Here is a 16,599-nt window from a genome sequence, read left to right on the forward strand (position 1 = left end):
GCAGAGATGTGATTCCAACACTCAAGACTCGTTTTGTCTCCTAATTCGGTGCGAGTGTTTCCTTAGTTTCCTCCTCCAGCCTCCCCTTCTCTCACCACGTCATTCAGAAGCCAGTGACGTAGGGTTCCCCCAAGCCCATGGAAGCGGGGGGAGCTGGGTCTGCAACCCTCTCCCTCCATTGATCTGAACAATTCTTCCCGCCCCGTTTTTCCTTAATATGCCAGTGCCCACACTTCCAACCGCCTATAAAAGATGGAAAGCAGGCTCTTCGACAGATCCACAGGCAGGCATCAGAGAGAGAGAAAGAGAGAGGGCGCAAAGACGGAAGCGGCTGAGCTGCACGGATCTTCTTCCCAGCCGAGATGTACCGGTCCACGAAAGGAGCCTCCAAGGCACGGCGGGATCAAATCAACGCGGAAATCAGACATCTCAAGGACCTGTTGCCGATTGCCGAAGGAGATAAACTCCGGCTCTCTTATCTGCACATCATGTCGCTGGCTTGCATCTATACTCGGAAATCCATCTTCTTCTCCAAAGGTAGATTCAGAAGACCGCCGAAGGGCTTGGGGAAGGGGGAATCTAAGAGCGGGGTGGGTGGGTTTACTTCTGAAGTTGTTGGGTAAGGGGCTGCTTCCTTCCTGAAGCGCCTTTCCTTGGGAACTCAACAGGTCTCTCTCCGTGGTGCTGAAACGGCCAACGGGGGGAGTGCACTGGGCTGCTGTCCATGGTGCTGAAACAGCCACCTAAGACTTTAGTTGTAGTGACAGTTATCCGTGGTGCTGAAACCCCTTACAGTTCCTCTCCCTCGACTTATGAGATGCAAAGAGAGGGCATTTAAAAATAATAATAATAATAATATTAATTAAACCCCTGTCCTGTTTCTCAACAGGTGCGACTTTGGAAAGCTTGGAGAGCTTGCTTTCTTCCCAGGACTTAGATGATTTCATGCAGACCCTTCCCGGTTTCCTTTTGGCGTTCACGGGCGAAGGCAAACTCATCTATGTGTCGGAGAGCGTGGCCGAGCACTTGGGGCATTCTATGGTACGTACCAGCAGACTTGTGAAGAGGGGAGAGTGGTACCTTTACTGTAAAATAGGGGAAATGACAGCACTCCTCTGAATTATCCTGGGTTTAAGAGCAGACTAACCTTTTGTTTTGCTGAATTACAAGAGCATTTCATTGAAGCCATAGCCTTTTGGTTTCTCCAAGGCTGGGGCTTATTAAATTAGACCTATGGTCTCCATAAGCAGTTTGTCCATAACATTGATAGCTCTTAAGAGATTATTTTCTCACTGGGAGTAAATGCATTTATGAAAGTCGGTTGACTTTGGGGATCCTATGTGAAGCTAAGATTTCTGATGACTCCATGACTAAGAGAAGAGTTCAATTTCACAACTGTTTGTCCTCTTCCTTATGCCTGCAGGTGGATTTAGTGGCCCAAGGAGACAGCATCTACGACATTATTGATCCGGCAGATCATTTAGTGATGAAGACTCAATTGGCATTGCCTTCTCCATTAAATACCGGTAAGTGTTCCTTTGTGGGAATGAGTGTTGTGCAGGAGAGAAGGGAAGCAGTAGACATTGTGGTTGGGAAAGGAATCTAAATTAGCGTGGTTGACTATTTAAAAGTTGACAGGTTGCATGTTAGAACAGAACGATGCCTTGCTGAGCTTAATTCGAGGGAGAAGCTACGAAAGCTCAGCTTTTACCAGAAAAAAACTCACATTTGGGAGCTGATAACATTATGAATGTGATGGAGTATGGAGAAAAAGCAGCATGGCATTTTCTGGAGAACAACAAGCCTTAAGGCCACTGCTTGTCAACCATAGTTGCTTGAAGATATGTGGACCTCAATTCCCAGGTCCACAAATCTTCAAGTGGCCAAGATTGAAAACGTCATTCTAGCATGGAGTTTTCCAATCAGAGGAAATTAACTCCATTCTTGTAAACTGTGATTAAGAAATTTATTTAGAAATACATTTCAAGCAGAAAAAATAATACGATTTGCCAAGTCTAGGAGAGTGGAACAGATCCATGCTTTCTGCTAGAGTGTCAACTCATAAAACGTTTCTATGCCCGTTTTACAGTTGCCAACAGAAAGGAGGGGGGGAGGAATTTGAAAAAAGCAGGGAAGCAGTTTGGAATCAAAAGTGCATTCCATTCATAACTTGCAGAGATTGTAACTAGGCAACCGGAGTTTCTTCCAAGCAAATCTCTAATTGGAGAACATGATTGATGACTCTTGGCTATGGATGTGTTTTGTTGGAGAATATGAATTATGCACTCAAAGGGGTGGGGGTGGGGGAAACCAGGGTCAAGGATGACAGTGAATTATGTGTCTCAGAATTGGCTTCCAACAGGTCCTGCCGACAGGATCTAATAAATTCATTATAGGTTTTGAAGTTTGGCTTGAGGCTCATGATTTAATTAGGGCAACTGCCGGAATCCTGACAGCAAACCGACATAGAGATAGGCTCAGCAAGTTGATCGTTTTGAGTATGCTTCAACGTATTATGTCTTTTCTGGTTTCTCAATCTTCTTCTTCTTTTTCTTCTGTCCCTCAAACCAAAACAGAACGTCTCTTCCGTTGTCACTTCAACACTTCCAAGACAATCCGGCGTCAAAGTGCAGGAAACAAGCTGGTTCTGATTCGCGGTCACTTCCACCAACCTCCTCCGGGTTCTTATTGGTCCACCAATCCTGTCTTCACGGCCTTCTGCACCCCTCTAGACCCTAAGCCCAGAATGGGTCAAAATTCGTTCTTCCTGTCTGCTTTTGAGAGTCGCCACACAAAAGACCTGGTCATCGTGGATATCTCTGAAAGGTGAGAGGCCTTATGGAAAAGTTGAAAGGTTAGGATTAACCTAGGATTAGGATTAGGTTAGGATTAACCTCTCCAAATTTGGCAACTTTAAGACTGGTGGACTTCAACTCCCAGAATTCCCCACAGTCAGCCATGATGGCTGGGGAATTCTGGGAGTTGAAGTCCACAAATCGTAAAGTTAGAGACTCCTGGACCGACAAGAACATAAGGAAAGACCAAGAAGGAATTTGGGCTTCTTAAGAAAGGAGCCTCTTCTATCCACCAGAGGGAAAAATGGCACCGAATAACCAGAGTGGATGCAAACAAGCACGCCAAAAAAAAATCTGCTGTATTATTTTTCCCAACTATTTCTTATTCAGTTTAAAAAAGAATTGTCGTTCTTCTCAGATGGGACTTTTTCAGAGTGGGAAGTGTGAGAATTCAGGGAGGCCCCGCAAAGTTGAGACTTCTCTTCTGACCAGTGTTTGAAGATGGGTGGAATTGAGTTGTGGGCTGGGGGATTCTGGGAGTTGACATTCGCCCATCTTCAAGCAGCCAAGATTAAACTGGTTCAAAACTCAAAAACAAATCAGCAAGGAAGACTTCAGTGCCTTGGGAGCAGAATCGAAAATGTTGGTAGAGGAAGGAACTGCAAGCTCCAATACCACGCTTGCTGCAAAACCCTGATCTCTATTTTCTCTTCATTTTCTAGCGTGATCTTCCATCTGGGCTTTGAGAAAAGCGAACTCTTCTGCAAATCGTGGTACGGTTTGATCCACCCGGAAGATCTCAGCCACGCTTCAGCCCAGCATTACCGACTGTGTGAGTTTCTTACCCTTCTCCTTTCATCCAACCCCTTTGGGGCAACCACAGCAGATGGGCGAAGCGGTTTGAGGTGACCGGATCTCTCATTTCCTTTTTCCTTTACTTGTTACTCCAGTGGGTGACCAAAGCAACGCACAAACCGAAATGGTGATCCGGCTCCAAGCGAAAGATGGCATAAGCTGGATATGGATCTACTCACTGCTTCGCTTGGAGAACGTGGAGATCCCCATCGTTTCTCACAACTACGTCATCAGGTAACCATTGTGAACTCTTTCTGGGCTTGAGATATTCTTTATCTTGAGAGTTCTTTATAACTGTGAGGTGGAAGACAGGGATTGGCCCAGAGTTCACCCAGCAGGCTTTCCTGCCTAAAGTGGGACTAGAACTCACTGTCTCCTCGTGATTGACCCAAAGTCACCCAGTTGGCTTTCCTTCCTAAAGTGGGACTAGAACTCACCGTCTCCTCGTGATTGGCCCAAAGTCACCCAGTTGACTTTCATGTCTAAAGTGGAACTAGAACTCACCGTCTCCTGGTGATTGGCCCCAAGTCACCCAGCCGGCCTTCATGCCTAAGGTGGAACTAAAACTCACTGTCTCCTGGTTTCTAGTCCAGCACCTACCCCAACACCAAATTACCCTCTCATTCTGGCACTGATTTTAAACCCTTTGTACAGCTGCCCCCGCTCTCACCTAGGTGACTCAAGGCAGGATACAGAGGCTTAAAACGGCGCGATCAGAAAACAAATGAATCGGCCATCTTTGCTTTAAATCGCTGCACCCCTATTTGGCCTCCTGCTCATTTGCTTCCAACTCCTGATGCCCCTTTGCAGTGGAAGCATCCTGCAAATAAGGAAATCAGGCAGGATAGCTCATCCTTTGCAGAACTCTAAATCAGGGGTCTCCAAACTCGACAGCTTTAAGACTTGTGGACTTCAACTCCCGGAATTCCTCCTCCTCCAGTCAGGTTAGCTCAGGAATTCTGGGAGTTGGAAGTCCACAAGTCTTAAAGCTTGCCAAGTTTGAAGACCCTTATGATAGATGATCAACAGATAGCTATAGATATTGATTAGAGACATGTGATAGATAAATAGGATAAATAGATGATAGATAGATATAAGATAGACAGAACTATAGATGTTATAAATTAGAAACAGAGGATATATAGATATAGATAGATGATTAATATTGATTAGAGAGGCAGATGATGGATGGATGGATGGATAGATAGATAGATATAGATCAGGGGTCTTCAAACTTGACAGCTTTAAGACTTGTGGACTTCAACTCCCAGAATTCCTCCTCCTCCAGTCATGTTAGCTCAGGAATTCTTGGAGTTGAAGTCCACAAGTCTTAAACTTGCCGAGTTTGAAGACCCTTGTGATAGATGATAGATAGATGATATATAGATGATAGATAGATTGATTGATTGATTGATAGGTAAATAGGTAGGTAGGTGCAGAGAGAGAGAGATGATAGATCAGGGGTCTTCGACCTCGACAGTTTGAAGACTTATGGACTTCAACTCCCAGAATTCCTCCTCCAGTCATGTTAGCTCAGGAATTCTTGGAGTTGAAGTCCACAAGTCTTAAACTTGCCGAGTTTGAAGACCCTTGTGATAGATGATAGATAGATGATATATAGATGATAGATATATAGATGATAGATAGATAGATAGATTGATTGATTGATTGATAGATAGGTAAATAGGTAGGTAGGTGCAGAGAGAGAGAGATGATAGATCAGGGGTCTTCGACCTCGACAGTTTGAAGACTTATGGACTTCAACTCCCAGAATTCCTCCTCCAGTCATGTTAGCTCAGGAATTCTGGGAGTTGAAGTCCAGAAGTCTCAAACTTGCCAAGTTGGAAGACCCTTGCTCTAAATAAACGAGAGAAGCAATAAGGGGTGTCTAGCTAGAAGATGGTGATTTTTGGGGTAGAGTTCTTTCGGTGCCTCTAACTTTCATAAGCCAGGTTTCCTCATCCCCGTGTTATCTTAGGCCTGCAAGGCTGTTCCAATCCCATAACCAGAGAGACAGAAAGAATTTAAAAAAAAATGTAGATACACTTAAAACAGTTCACTCAGGGTTACATTGAAAGTGATTTAGGGCCGTGTTTCAGACTTCTGACCGTTTGTAGCATCCTCATGGTCACACGATCAAAAATTCAGCCGCTCGGTGACTGACTCAGAGTTATAACGGTTGCAGCAACCCGGGGAGGGGGGAGCGTGATTTTCCCTCCTTTGCCGACTTTCTGACAAGCCAAGTCAATGGGGAAGCCAGATTCACTTAACAAAGGGGTTACTAATTGAACAACCGCAGGGATTCCCTTAACCAAGGGGGCAAGGAAAGTCGTCAAAGGGCCCCCCGAACTTGCTGCGCAAATTTCTTGCTTCGCAAAACATTGATTGCGGTTGTAAAGTGAGGACTACCTTGTATTTGATTCCCGGCTGTCTTGACGATGAGAAGTCTCTGCAGAGCCTCCATCTTAACTTTCCCTCCTTCTTTTCTCTGCAGCGATTCCGAAGCCTGGTGCCTGAAGCAGCAACTCTCCGCTGAAGGATCCCAAGGCCCATACGCTCTTGAAAGCACCACCACCTTTCTGGAAAGCCTTCTGTCTCCCGGACAACTGTCCAGCCCTGATCAAGTCTTCACACCGGGTGCCGGCACTCCCACCGCCACGCTCGCGGCCCCGACCTTCGATTTCAGCACCGCCGGGGTCCCTGAAGGCCCGTCGGCGTTTGGCGAGCCTCCGGAAGGCCTGCCTGAAGAGATGATGGAACCTGGGAATATCTCCTCCATCGAGGATGCCCCGCCAGGTTCTTCTCTCAGCCTGCTCGTCAAAGAACCGGGCTTCGGGTACGTCGTCCTTCCGCAAGGAGGTTACGGACAGGCGTTTGCGAGCGAGAATCCCCCCGGCGGCAAACCTGCGTCGAAAGATTTGATCTGCACCCCTCCTTATACCCCACACCAGAGTTCAGCTTTCCTCTTCGGAGCTCCGGAGGTTTACGGAGGTGGCCCCATGGCCTTGCCTCCGGGCACGGCGTCCAGCGCCAACTCTCCCGCTGGCCTGGCTGCCGTGACCGAGCTGTTCTACGCCCAAGAACCCTGCAATGTTCTCTATGAGAAACTTCCCCCGACTCCAGACAGCCCCGGTAACAGGGGCTGTGTCGTCATGAGCTTGCCGGAGATCCGAGGTCCCCTCTACGTGGATGTGCCTATGGTACCCGAGGGGATCTTGACGCCGGAGGCCTCGCCCATCAAGCAAACCTTCTTCCGCTACTCTGAGAAGGAGAAGAACGAGATCGAACAGCTGGCACAGCAGATCTGTAGCCTGGCCGAGACTTTCGGCTCCACCGCTTCCCGAGGACGTGCCGAGGACGGCCGGGGGGCTCTCCGAGAGGAGGACCCACCGGTGCCCGGCCCCGGACTGTTTCCTGTGCCGGAACCTCGGCCGGATTTCCAGCGGCCCAAAACCTGGAGGAGTGTTGACTTCTCTCTCTTGACCTGCCTGGAGGAGGACCTCCTGGTGGACGAGAACGCTCTCGAGACCCTCCTGCAAGACCTGTCGTCCTTTCTGTTCGAGAAAGGTGGGGCAGGGATGAGGTGCCCTCACCACCAGTTCTGCGGTGGCGACGTCAGTAGTCCAATCGGCTTGGACACCGAAGATAGTAGCCCCGGAGCTTTTGCTCTTTCGCCAAGGATGGACTTGGCTCCAGAAGAGCCATGTTTTTTGGAGGACCTGACCTCCTTCGAAACAGCCTTTGAGACACGTGCCTCAAACTCACCCTGTGAGGGGTTAGATGAGTTGTATCAACTCCAGAGCCAAAGGCCGGACGGCTTCCAGGAAGGTAAGCGGGGTGCTGGGGGGTGGCAGGCAGCAAATTTGGGGAGGCAGGGGAGGGGAGGGGTCAGGGGAGCAAGAGTAAGGGGTGTCCTAAAGGTGTTTTTCAAAAGGCAATTGGAGTTTCTTGATTCTTTCTTTCTTTCTTTCCTTTCTTTTTCTTTCTTTCTATTTTCCTTTTTTCTTTCCCTTCTTTTTCTTGCTTCCTTTTCTTTTCTCTTCCTTCCTTCCCTTTTCCTTCCCTCTTTCTTTTCTTTATCTTCTTTTCCTTCCTTCCTCATTTCCTTCCTTTCCTTTTTTCTTCCTTCTTTTTGTTTTCTTTCTTCTTTCTTTTTCTTCTCTATCTTCCTTCCCTTCTTTTTCTTCCTTCCTTTTCTCTTCCTTTCTTCCCTTCCCTTCTTTCTTTTCTTTCTTTCTTTCTTTTTCTTTCTTTCTTTCTTTCTTTTCTTTCTCCCTTTCCTTCCTTTCTCCCTTTCCTTCCTTTCTTCGTTTCTTCATTTCTTTCTTTCCTCCCTTTCCTTTCCTTTTCTTTCTTTCTTTCCTTTCTTTCTTTCTTTCTTTCTTTCTTTCTTTCTTTCTTCTTTCTTTCTTTCTTTCTTCTTTCTTTCTCTTTCTCCCTTTCCTCTTTCTTTCTTTCTCCCTTTCCTTCCTTTCTTCGTTTCTTCATTTCTTTCTTTCCTCCCTTTCCTCCCTTTCCTTTTCTTTTCTTTCTTTCTTTCTTTCTTTCTTTCTTTCTTTCTTTCTTTCTTTCTTTCTTTCTTTCTTTCTTTCTTTCTTTCTCTTTCTTTCTTTCTTTCTTTCTTTCTTTCTTTCTTTCTTTCTTTCTCTTTCTCCCTTTCCTCTTTCTTTCTTTCTCCCTTTCCTCTTTCTTTCTTTCTTTCTTTCTTTCTTTCTTTGTTTTTCTTTCTCCCTTTCCTTCCTTTCTTCCCTTCCCTTTTCTTTCTTTTTTTCTTTTTCTTTCCTTCCTTCCTTCTTTTCTTTCTTTCTTCCTTTCCTCTCTCTCTCTTTCTTTCTTTCTCTTTCTCCCTTTCTCTCTTTCTTTCTTTCTTTCTTTCTTTCTTTCTTTCTTTCTTTCTTTCTTTCTTTCTTTCTTTCTTTCTTTCTTTTCTTTCTCCCTTTCCTTCCTTTCTTCCCTTCCCTTTTCTTTCTTTCTTTCTTTCTTTCTTTCTTTCTTTCTTTCTTTCTTTTTCTTTCTTTTTCTTTCTTTTCTTTCCTTCCTTCCTTCCTTCCTTTCTTTCTTTCTTTCTTTCTTTCTTTCTTTCTTTCTTTCTTTCTTTCTTTCTTTCTTTTCTTTCTCCCTTTCCTTCCTTTCTTCCCTTCCCTTTTCTTTCTTTCTTTCTTTCTTTCTTTCTTTCTTTCTTTCTTTCTTTCTTTCTTTCTCTTTCTTTTTCTTTCTTTTTCTTTCCTTCCTTCCTTCCTTCCTTCCTTCCTTCTTTCTTTCTTTCTTTCTTTCTTTCTTTCTTTCTTTCTTTCTTTCTTTCTTTCTTTCTTTCTTTCTTTTTTTTGTTCTTTATTCCCTTTCTTCCTTTCCTTCCTTCCTTCCTTCCTTCCTTCCTTCCTTCCTTCCTTCCTTCCTTCCTTCCTTCCTTCCTTCCTTCCTTTCCTTGTTTTCATCTTTTTTCTTTCCTTTTCTTTGAAAATGCTTTGCTTCTCATTCAAGGAAACCGAAGAAACTTCTTAGATGAGAAGCAAAAAGTTTTCTAAGAAAAAAGAAACCCAGGAAGTCCATTTGCCTTTTGGAAAAAGCCCCTGAAGGGCAACCCTGACCTAGATGGGGGAGAGTCTTGACAGACAGGATTAGGGGAGGCGAGAGATTCCCCATTCGCAGCAGGAGGAGGCCCTCCAGAATTGGGGCCAGAGGTGGCTGGATTAGCAGCATATTTAAACAAAAACTTTTTTTAAAAAACCCACCTAACTCCCAAAATTCCCCAGCCAGCACATTTTAAGCTTTACGGATTTCAACTCCCAGAATTTCAGCCTGCTGGCCAAGAAAGAAATCCTGAGAATAACCAATCTCAGATTTAGAAACAAGTTTCTAGTCCTTACAGTGGGGGAGCAGGCCCCAGAAAGCACGTGATTTGAGTTTGGAGCTTGGCGTTTTCCATCCACTGACTGATCTTCCTTTTCTGTCTCCCCGCTTTAGATGGAAGCGAAAACGATCCTTCATTTTGAAATAAGTCTGTGACTTACTTCTCCAAGTATGGCATATTGTCATATCTTTAAGAAACTACATCCACCAAGATCCCCCTAACCCTCCGGAAGTTGTCCTGCGGATTTAAAAAAAAATCTTGCACCCAACAGTTTACGTCGGAGGGTTTTCGACAAGACAAGACTCTTTTTTTTTTATTTAAAAAAAAAACCAGAAAAAAAAACAACAAACCACATATCTTGATTCTGAGACTTCGGTGTGAGACTAGTTGCTCAGAGCTAAGGGAAGGACTGTTGTAAGTGGATTCACACATGTTATCGTATTCACTCGTAGTGAGTAAACCTATATGTAATTTATTAAGAAATACCAGAGGGAGGCCTTTGGGCCCAATGGCTCCTAAAATCACGATTTAACGCCGAGTTGGCGCAAAACCTTTGCACTGTTTGGGGATTTTTTTCTCCCTCTTCCAGTCACTTAATCTTTCGCCCCTGCTCCCTTGAGTAAAGAATGTGTAGGTGGTACGAATACCTACTATAGTAAGGGCCAATGGCTGTGGTAATGCAATAATTGACTTTATTGCCTTGCCATTTTTGCATTGTGTATTTCTGTTTGTACAGAAAGACTGCCATTCCAAGTTTGGGGTACCTGTTTCCAATTCAATGTGTGTGTGGTTTTTTTTTTAAAAAATCGCTTTGTGATGGTTATTTAAGTATTAGCAGGTTCCTCTAAATCAGAGGTATATAATCTGAGCTCCTAAAGCTTCCTGTGGCTCCTGAAAGCCTTTGGCAATTCCTTTCTTTTTAAACACAACAGGGATGGGTGGGAAAAACCACAAGGCACTGGAAACAGCATGAAGGGACTTGAATTGGTTTCTCACAGCACATCTTGGGTGGGGGGGAATATTGTGCAGGATGGGAGACCACCAAGAAATTTTAGAGCCACAGACTAGCCTGGGAAGTCAGCCAAACATCCCCTTCTGCATTCTTGCCAAGAACATTATATGGATGTGGCCTTTCTGTTCACCGGAGCTCAAATCCATTCTTTTACGTATCTTTTGGGATCATCGATAAAAATGGATCAATTGATCATTTTAGGAGAGATGAAGAATTCAAGGCCTCTGTCCTATGGCTTCCAACAAAATTCAGGGTTTTTTTTGGGGGAATTGCTGTGGTTTTGTTGTTTTTTCAATTGCACATCAAATGAGATGAAAAATTCAAGGCCTCGGTCTTAACTATAGCTTCCAACAAAATTGTTTGCATCTTTTAATTGTACATCAACCCCCCCGTTTTGGTGTGACCAAAACATTTCCTTTGACAGTGGAATCTGCTGTGTACATAACCACCATGTGAGTTACTCAGATTTATTTTTTCTTTTTTCTAATCCTTTGGTCCCTCCGAGCATCCTATGACGGGCGAGGCCGGGTAGCTCAGTGGCCCGAGGCCTCGTTTGTCCACGCAAGGGGTCACCCAATCACTTTGGGCTGGGATCTGACCCTTGCCAAAAATACCCAGCGGTAGATCGCGGAGATAATATTCCAAAATTTGTCTCTTCTTGTTCCGTAACGGCACTACTCAAGCAACGGGGAAACTTTTGTGAGAACAGTGGTTCCAGGATAAATACCGATGTTTATATTCCGCTGCATTCTAGATGTACGTGTTTCAATTTAATTTGGAATAATATGGCTTGTGACAAGCTTTGGAAATCTTTACCAGCCTCCTCTCCCGAGCAGAAACTGGAGGCTCAGGCCTCAAACTTTCTGCTTCATCTCTCCCACAACTCCACAACTCGCCCTACTCTTCCCTTAATTGTCGCCGTTCAAAACTGCGGGGGGACTACTTGTGACATCCTCTCAGTATTTACGCTGCCATCAGCTACGAGCCTGTGTGAGGGTCGCACTCTCTGAATGTCGTTAAGCCTAAAAACCACGACATGTCCAAACGCGGGACTTGTGTTAAAAAAAGAAAAGAAAACCTACACGCCTGCAAAGTTGCGCAGGGGAAAAAAACAACACAACGCAACACAAATCAAACAGGGTTTGCTTGTCCATTTTTGTACAACCGAAAGAGCACACGCTTGTAACTTGTACTTTTTATTTCTGGAAGATTGCCTGTTCTTGTGCTGTGTTATTGAAAACCTTTTTTTTTTTTTTTGCCAAGTCTGGACATGAGTTTTTGCAATAAAAAAGGAAACACAACCTTGAGAACCAGACCTTTAAAGTGTGTGTGTTGTGTTTTAAATTAATGCTCGCTTTTTTTATCTGCAGGTGGTTCTTGTAATTGAACCTAAAATTGTGATTGTAAAGCAAAGGTGGGGTTTAAAAAAATTTAACAACCGGTTCTGTGCCCGGTTGCTGGGTGGGTGTGGCCATGTTGGGCGTGGCCTAGTCGGCCTCCTGTACCACGGCAGGGAGGGAGCGTTTTCACCCTCCCCAGGCTCCCGAGGCTTTCCTTCGTGTTGGCCTCCCCAGGCTCCGGAGGCTCTCTCGAGGCCAGAAACGGGCCCATTTCCAGCCTTCCCGGGGAGGCCCATTTTTCCACCTTCCCCGAGCCTCCATGTGCGCCCTGCACAGGGGTGGGATTCTACCAGTTCGCACCTATTCGCTAGAACCGGTTGTTAACATTCTAATCAGTTGGGAGAACCGGTTGTTAGAAGAAATTACTGGGCTAATCCTGTAAGGAAGGCAGGAAGGAAACATTCTGGTGTTGCTTACAGAAACTGCCTCTCCGTTAACCCTTATTCCATTCTTGGCAGGACTAGACTTCCCGTCTCTGGAACCTCTCTGGAGTTTTTTTCCCCTCCTTTGCTGGTACTTTGCTTGTGTGGAGTGAACATTTAAAGTTACAATGGCACTGGAAAAAGTGACTTATGGCCATTTTTCACACTTACGACTGTTGCAGCATCCCCACAGTCATGAGAGGCCAAGCGAGAAGATGCATGCCTCGATGTGAGTGATATTGAGTTGGCCACACCCAGCCAATAACATGAACACCAAGCCATGCCCACTACCTAAGCCACACCCACAGAACCAGTTGTTAAAAATTTGAATCCCCTGGCCTTGCACCTACCTGGGATCCAAAATGGGCCACTTGGGGACTCCTGGAGAGGTGGAGTAGGCGGGGCCAGCCAGGGGTGGGATTTTCCAGTTCGCCGAACCAACCATAAAATTAATAATCGGTTTGCCCGAACCAGAGAGAAAACTGGTAGTAGCCCACTCCTGGTTGTAAGACAAAAAAAAAAATTAAGACCCGTGGACTTCAGCCTTCCTTACCAAATTTTGCAAAAGGGTCTGTTCTAACAGAGGACATCTGCACCACCCCATTCCCCAAAATCCAGAAACAGAGCTCTGGGTGTTTCCAAAACATTTCAAATTATTTTACAGAATACCAAATAACAGAGTTGGAAGGGACCTTGGAGGTCTTCTAGTCCAACCCTTTGCTCGAGCAGATCCTATAGAAGTATACTCGACTTACAATCAGAATGGAGCCTAACATTTCTGTGGCTAAGCAAGACAGACGCTAAGTGAGCTTTGCCCCATTTTACTGCCTCTCTTGCCAAAATTATTAGGCGAATCACTGCACCTGTGAATATACGAACACATTCTGACTTTGCTTGTCAGAAGGTCACAAAAGGGGAAAATGTGAACCCAGGACATTGCAACCGTCATAAATATGAGCCAGTTGCCAAGCTTCTGAATTTTTATCACGTGACCATGGAGAATGGCAGCCACAGTCATCAGTGTGAAAAACGATCCTGTCACTTTCCTCAGTGCCATTGTGACTTTGAACAGTCACTACACGAACTGTTATAAGTCAAGGACCACCTGTCCCACAAGTGTCCAACCTTGGCAGCTTTTCATGGACTTCAACTCCCAGAATTCACCAGCCAACAGGGTTGGCTGAAGAATACTGGGAGTTGGAAGTCCACAAGTCTTAAAGACGCAGGCTGAGGAATTCTGGGAATTGGAGTCCACAGGCCTTAAAGATGCAGGCTGAGGAATTCTGGGAAATGAAGTCCACAGGTCTTAAAGATGCAGGCTGAGGAATTCTGGGAAATGAAGTCCACAGGTCTTAAAGTTGAAGTCTGAGGAATTCTGGGAAATGAAGTCCACAGGTTTTAAAGTTGCAGGCTGGGGAATTCTGGGAGTTGAAGTCCACAAGTCTTAAAGTAGCAGGCTGAGGAATTCTGGGAGTTGAAGTCCACAGGTCTTAAAGACGCAGGCTGAGGAATTCTGGGAGTTGGAAGTCCACAAGTCTTAAAGACGCAGGCTGAGGAATTCTGGGAATTGAAGTCCACAGGCCTTAAAGATGCAGGCTGAGGAATTCTGGGAAATGAAGTCCACAGGTCTTAAAGATGCAGGCTGAGGAATTCTGGGAAATGAAGTCCACAGGTCTTAAAGTTGAAGTCTGAGGAATTCTGGGAAATGAAGTCCACAGGTCTTAAAGACGCAGGCTGGGGAATTCTGGGAGTTGAAGTCCACAAGTCTTAAAGTAGCAGGCTGAGGAATTCTGGGAGTTGAAGTCCACAGGTCTTAAAGACGCAGGCTGAGGAATTCTGGGAGTTGGAAGTCCACAAGTCTTAAAGACGCAGGCTGAGGAATTCTGGGAATTGAAGTCCACAGGCCTTAAAGATGCAGGCTGAGGAATTCTGGGAGTTGAAGTCCACAGGTCTTAAAGATGCAGGCTGAGGAATTCTGGGAAATGAAGTCCACAGGTCTTAAAGATGCAGGCTGAGGAATTCTGGGAAATGAAGTCCACAGGTCTTAAAGATGCAGGCTGAGGAATTCTGGGAAATGAAGTCCACAGGTTTTAAAGTCGCAGGCTGAGGAATTCTGGGGTTGAAGTCCACAGGTCTTAAAGATGCAGGCTGAGGAATTCTGGGAAATGAAGTCCACAGGTCTTAAAGACGCAGGCTGGGGAATTCTGGGAGTTGAAGTCCACAGGTCTTAAAGACGCAGGCTGAGGAATTCTGGGAGTTGAAGTCCACAGGTCTTAAAGATGCAGGCTGAGGAATTCTGGGAGTTGAAGTCCACAGGTCTTAAACTTGAAGTCTGAGGAATTCTGGGAAATGAAGTCCACAGGTTTTAAAGTCGCAGGCTGGGGAATTCTGGCAGTTGAAGTCCACAGGTCTTAAAGACGCAGGCTGAGGAATTCTGGGAGTTGAAGTCCACAGATCTTAAAGATGCAGGCTGAGGAATTCTGGAAGTTGAAGTCCACAGGTCTTAAAGTAGCAGGCTGAGGAATTCTGGGAGTTGAAGTCCACAGGTCTTAAAGATGCAGGATGAGGAATTCTACAAAATGAAGTCCACGGGTCTTAAAGTTGCAGGCTGAGGAATTCTGGGAAATGAAGTCCACAGGTCTTAAAGATGCAGGCTGAGGAATTCTGGAAGTTGAAGTCCACAGGACTTAAAGATGCAGGCTGAGGAATTCTGGGAAATGAAGTCCACAGGACTTAAAGATGCAGGCTGAGGAATTCTGGGAAATGAAGTCCACAGGTCTTAAAGTTGAAGTCTGAGGAATTCTGGGAAATGAAGTCCACAGGTCTTAAAGTTGCAGGCTGAGGAATTCTGGGAAATGAAGTCCACAGGTTTTAAAGTCGCAGGCTGAGGAATTCTGGGGTTGAAGTCCACAGGTCCTAAAGATGCAGGCTGAGGAATTCTGGGAAATGAAGTCCACAGGTCTTAAAGACGCAGGCTGGGGAATTCTGGGAGTTGAAGTCCACAGGTCTTAAAGACGCAGGCTGAGGAATTCTGGGAATTGAAGTCCACAGGCCTTAAAGATGCAGGCTGAGGAATTCTGGGAGTTGAAGTCCACAGGTCTTAAAGTAGCAGGCTGAGGAATTCTGGGAGTTGAAGTCCACAGGTCTTAAAGTTGAAGTCTGAAGAATTCTGGGAAATGAAGTCCACAGGTTTTAAAGTCACAGGCTGGGGAATTCTGGGAGTTGAAGTCCACAGGTCTTAAAGACGCAGGCTGGGGAATTCTGGGAGTTGAAGTCCACAGGTCTTAAAGACGCAGGCTGAGGAATTCTGGGAGTTGAAGTCCACAGGTCTTAAAGACGCAGGCTGAGGAATTCTGGGAGTTGAAGTCCACAGGTCTCAAAGACGCAGGCTGAGGAATTCTGGGAGTTGAAGTCCACAGGTCTCAAAGATGCAGGCTGAAGAATTCTGGGAGTTGAAGTCCACAGGTTTTAAAGTTGCAGGCTGGGGAATTCTGGGAGTTGAAGTCCACAGGTCTTAAAGTTGGCAAGGTTGGACACCCCTACCCTATGTATCAATCCGGACAATTGACTCTCCAATTTCTTCCCTAAAACCTGCAATGATGAGACCTTCACCCCTTAACATCTCTGCACCCCCCCATCACAAAGAAACATGGGTTTGGGGTGCCCTCTGCTGGGGAAAAGGGGAAAACTGTTCATTTAATTTGGCGGGAATTGGGAAAGGCGCCAAACTACAGTATTGCACTTCCTTTTGTTTCTTGCTCCCTGTGCGTCTCGTTGAGAATCACCCACTAAAGGTAAGGAGTTTGGGGTGCTGGGAATGGCTAATTTCCCTCCCGCTCCTTTTTTTTTGGGGGGGGGGGCAGAAGGTTACCCCCCCCCCATGCAAGGATGGGGGGAAGAAACCCATGCTCTACATGCATCCTCTTTAAAAAAATAGATTTTATAAAATAAGATTTATTTATTTTTTCAAAAAAAAAAGGGGGAGGCTGCACCTGCTACTAGTGTTTAAAATGTTGCACTTCCCACTTGGAGTGGCTGTCCTCGCGGTCTCTCATCCATGCAGGCACCGGGACCCGACTTTGCGTTGCTCATCCGAGACGATGGAAAATAAAGCACCGAGGTTCCCTACGTGGGTTGGGGCGGTGGGCGGGTGGGGTGGGCTCAGCGGGACCACACGAATGGCTGGCTGGAACGCACCCGTCCGCACGTTGACCGTGGCTTAAATGAAGCGTGTCAAGGCAGCCCAGGCGCTCTCATCCTGGCA

At 45.7% G+C, this 16,599-nt stretch overlaps 1 protein-coding gene across 1 annotated transcript; it reads left to right on the forward strand.

Moving 5' to 3' along the window:
• Nucleotides 1-300: 300 nt before the first annotated feature.
• On the forward strand, nt 301-10,510 carry NPAS4 (neuronal PAS domain protein 4). The gene is made up of 8 exons (XM_087943223.1): nt 301-537; nt 890-1,041; nt 1,424-1,526; nt 2,577-2,826; nt 3,518-3,627; nt 3,746-3,884; nt 6,145-7,478; nt 9,615-10,510. The coding sequence occupies exons 1-8, from the start codon at nt 363-365 to the stop codon at nt 9,641-9,643; spliced, it is 2,292 nt and encodes a 763-aa protein (XP_087799349.1). The 5' UTR covers nt 301-362; the 3' UTR covers nt 9,644-10,510.
• Nucleotides 10,511-16,599: the final 6,089 nt, after the last annotated feature.

This window comes from Notechis scutatus, chromosome 14, assembly GCF_049901735.1.
Source record: "Notechis scutatus isolate UNSWTSFEM ecotype Mainland chromosome 14, rNotScu1.2, whole genome shotgun sequence".
NCBI classification, from domain to species: domain Eukaryota; kingdom Metazoa; phylum Chordata; class Lepidosauria; order Squamata; family Elapidae; genus Notechis; species Notechis scutatus.

Coding starts and splice junctions, on each gene's coding strand:
- NPAS4 (XM_087943223.1), top strand. CDS start 363: ATGTACCGGTCCACGAAAGGAGCCTCCAAGGCACGGCGGGATCAAATC. Junction 1,042..1,423: donor AGCACTTGGGGCATTCTATG/GTACGTACCAGC, acceptor TTATGCCTGCAG/GTGGATTTAGTGGCCCAAGG. Junction 1,527..2,576: donor GCCTTCTCCATTAAATACCG/GTAAGTGTTCCT, acceptor AAACCAAAACAG/AACGTCTCTTCCGTTGTCAC.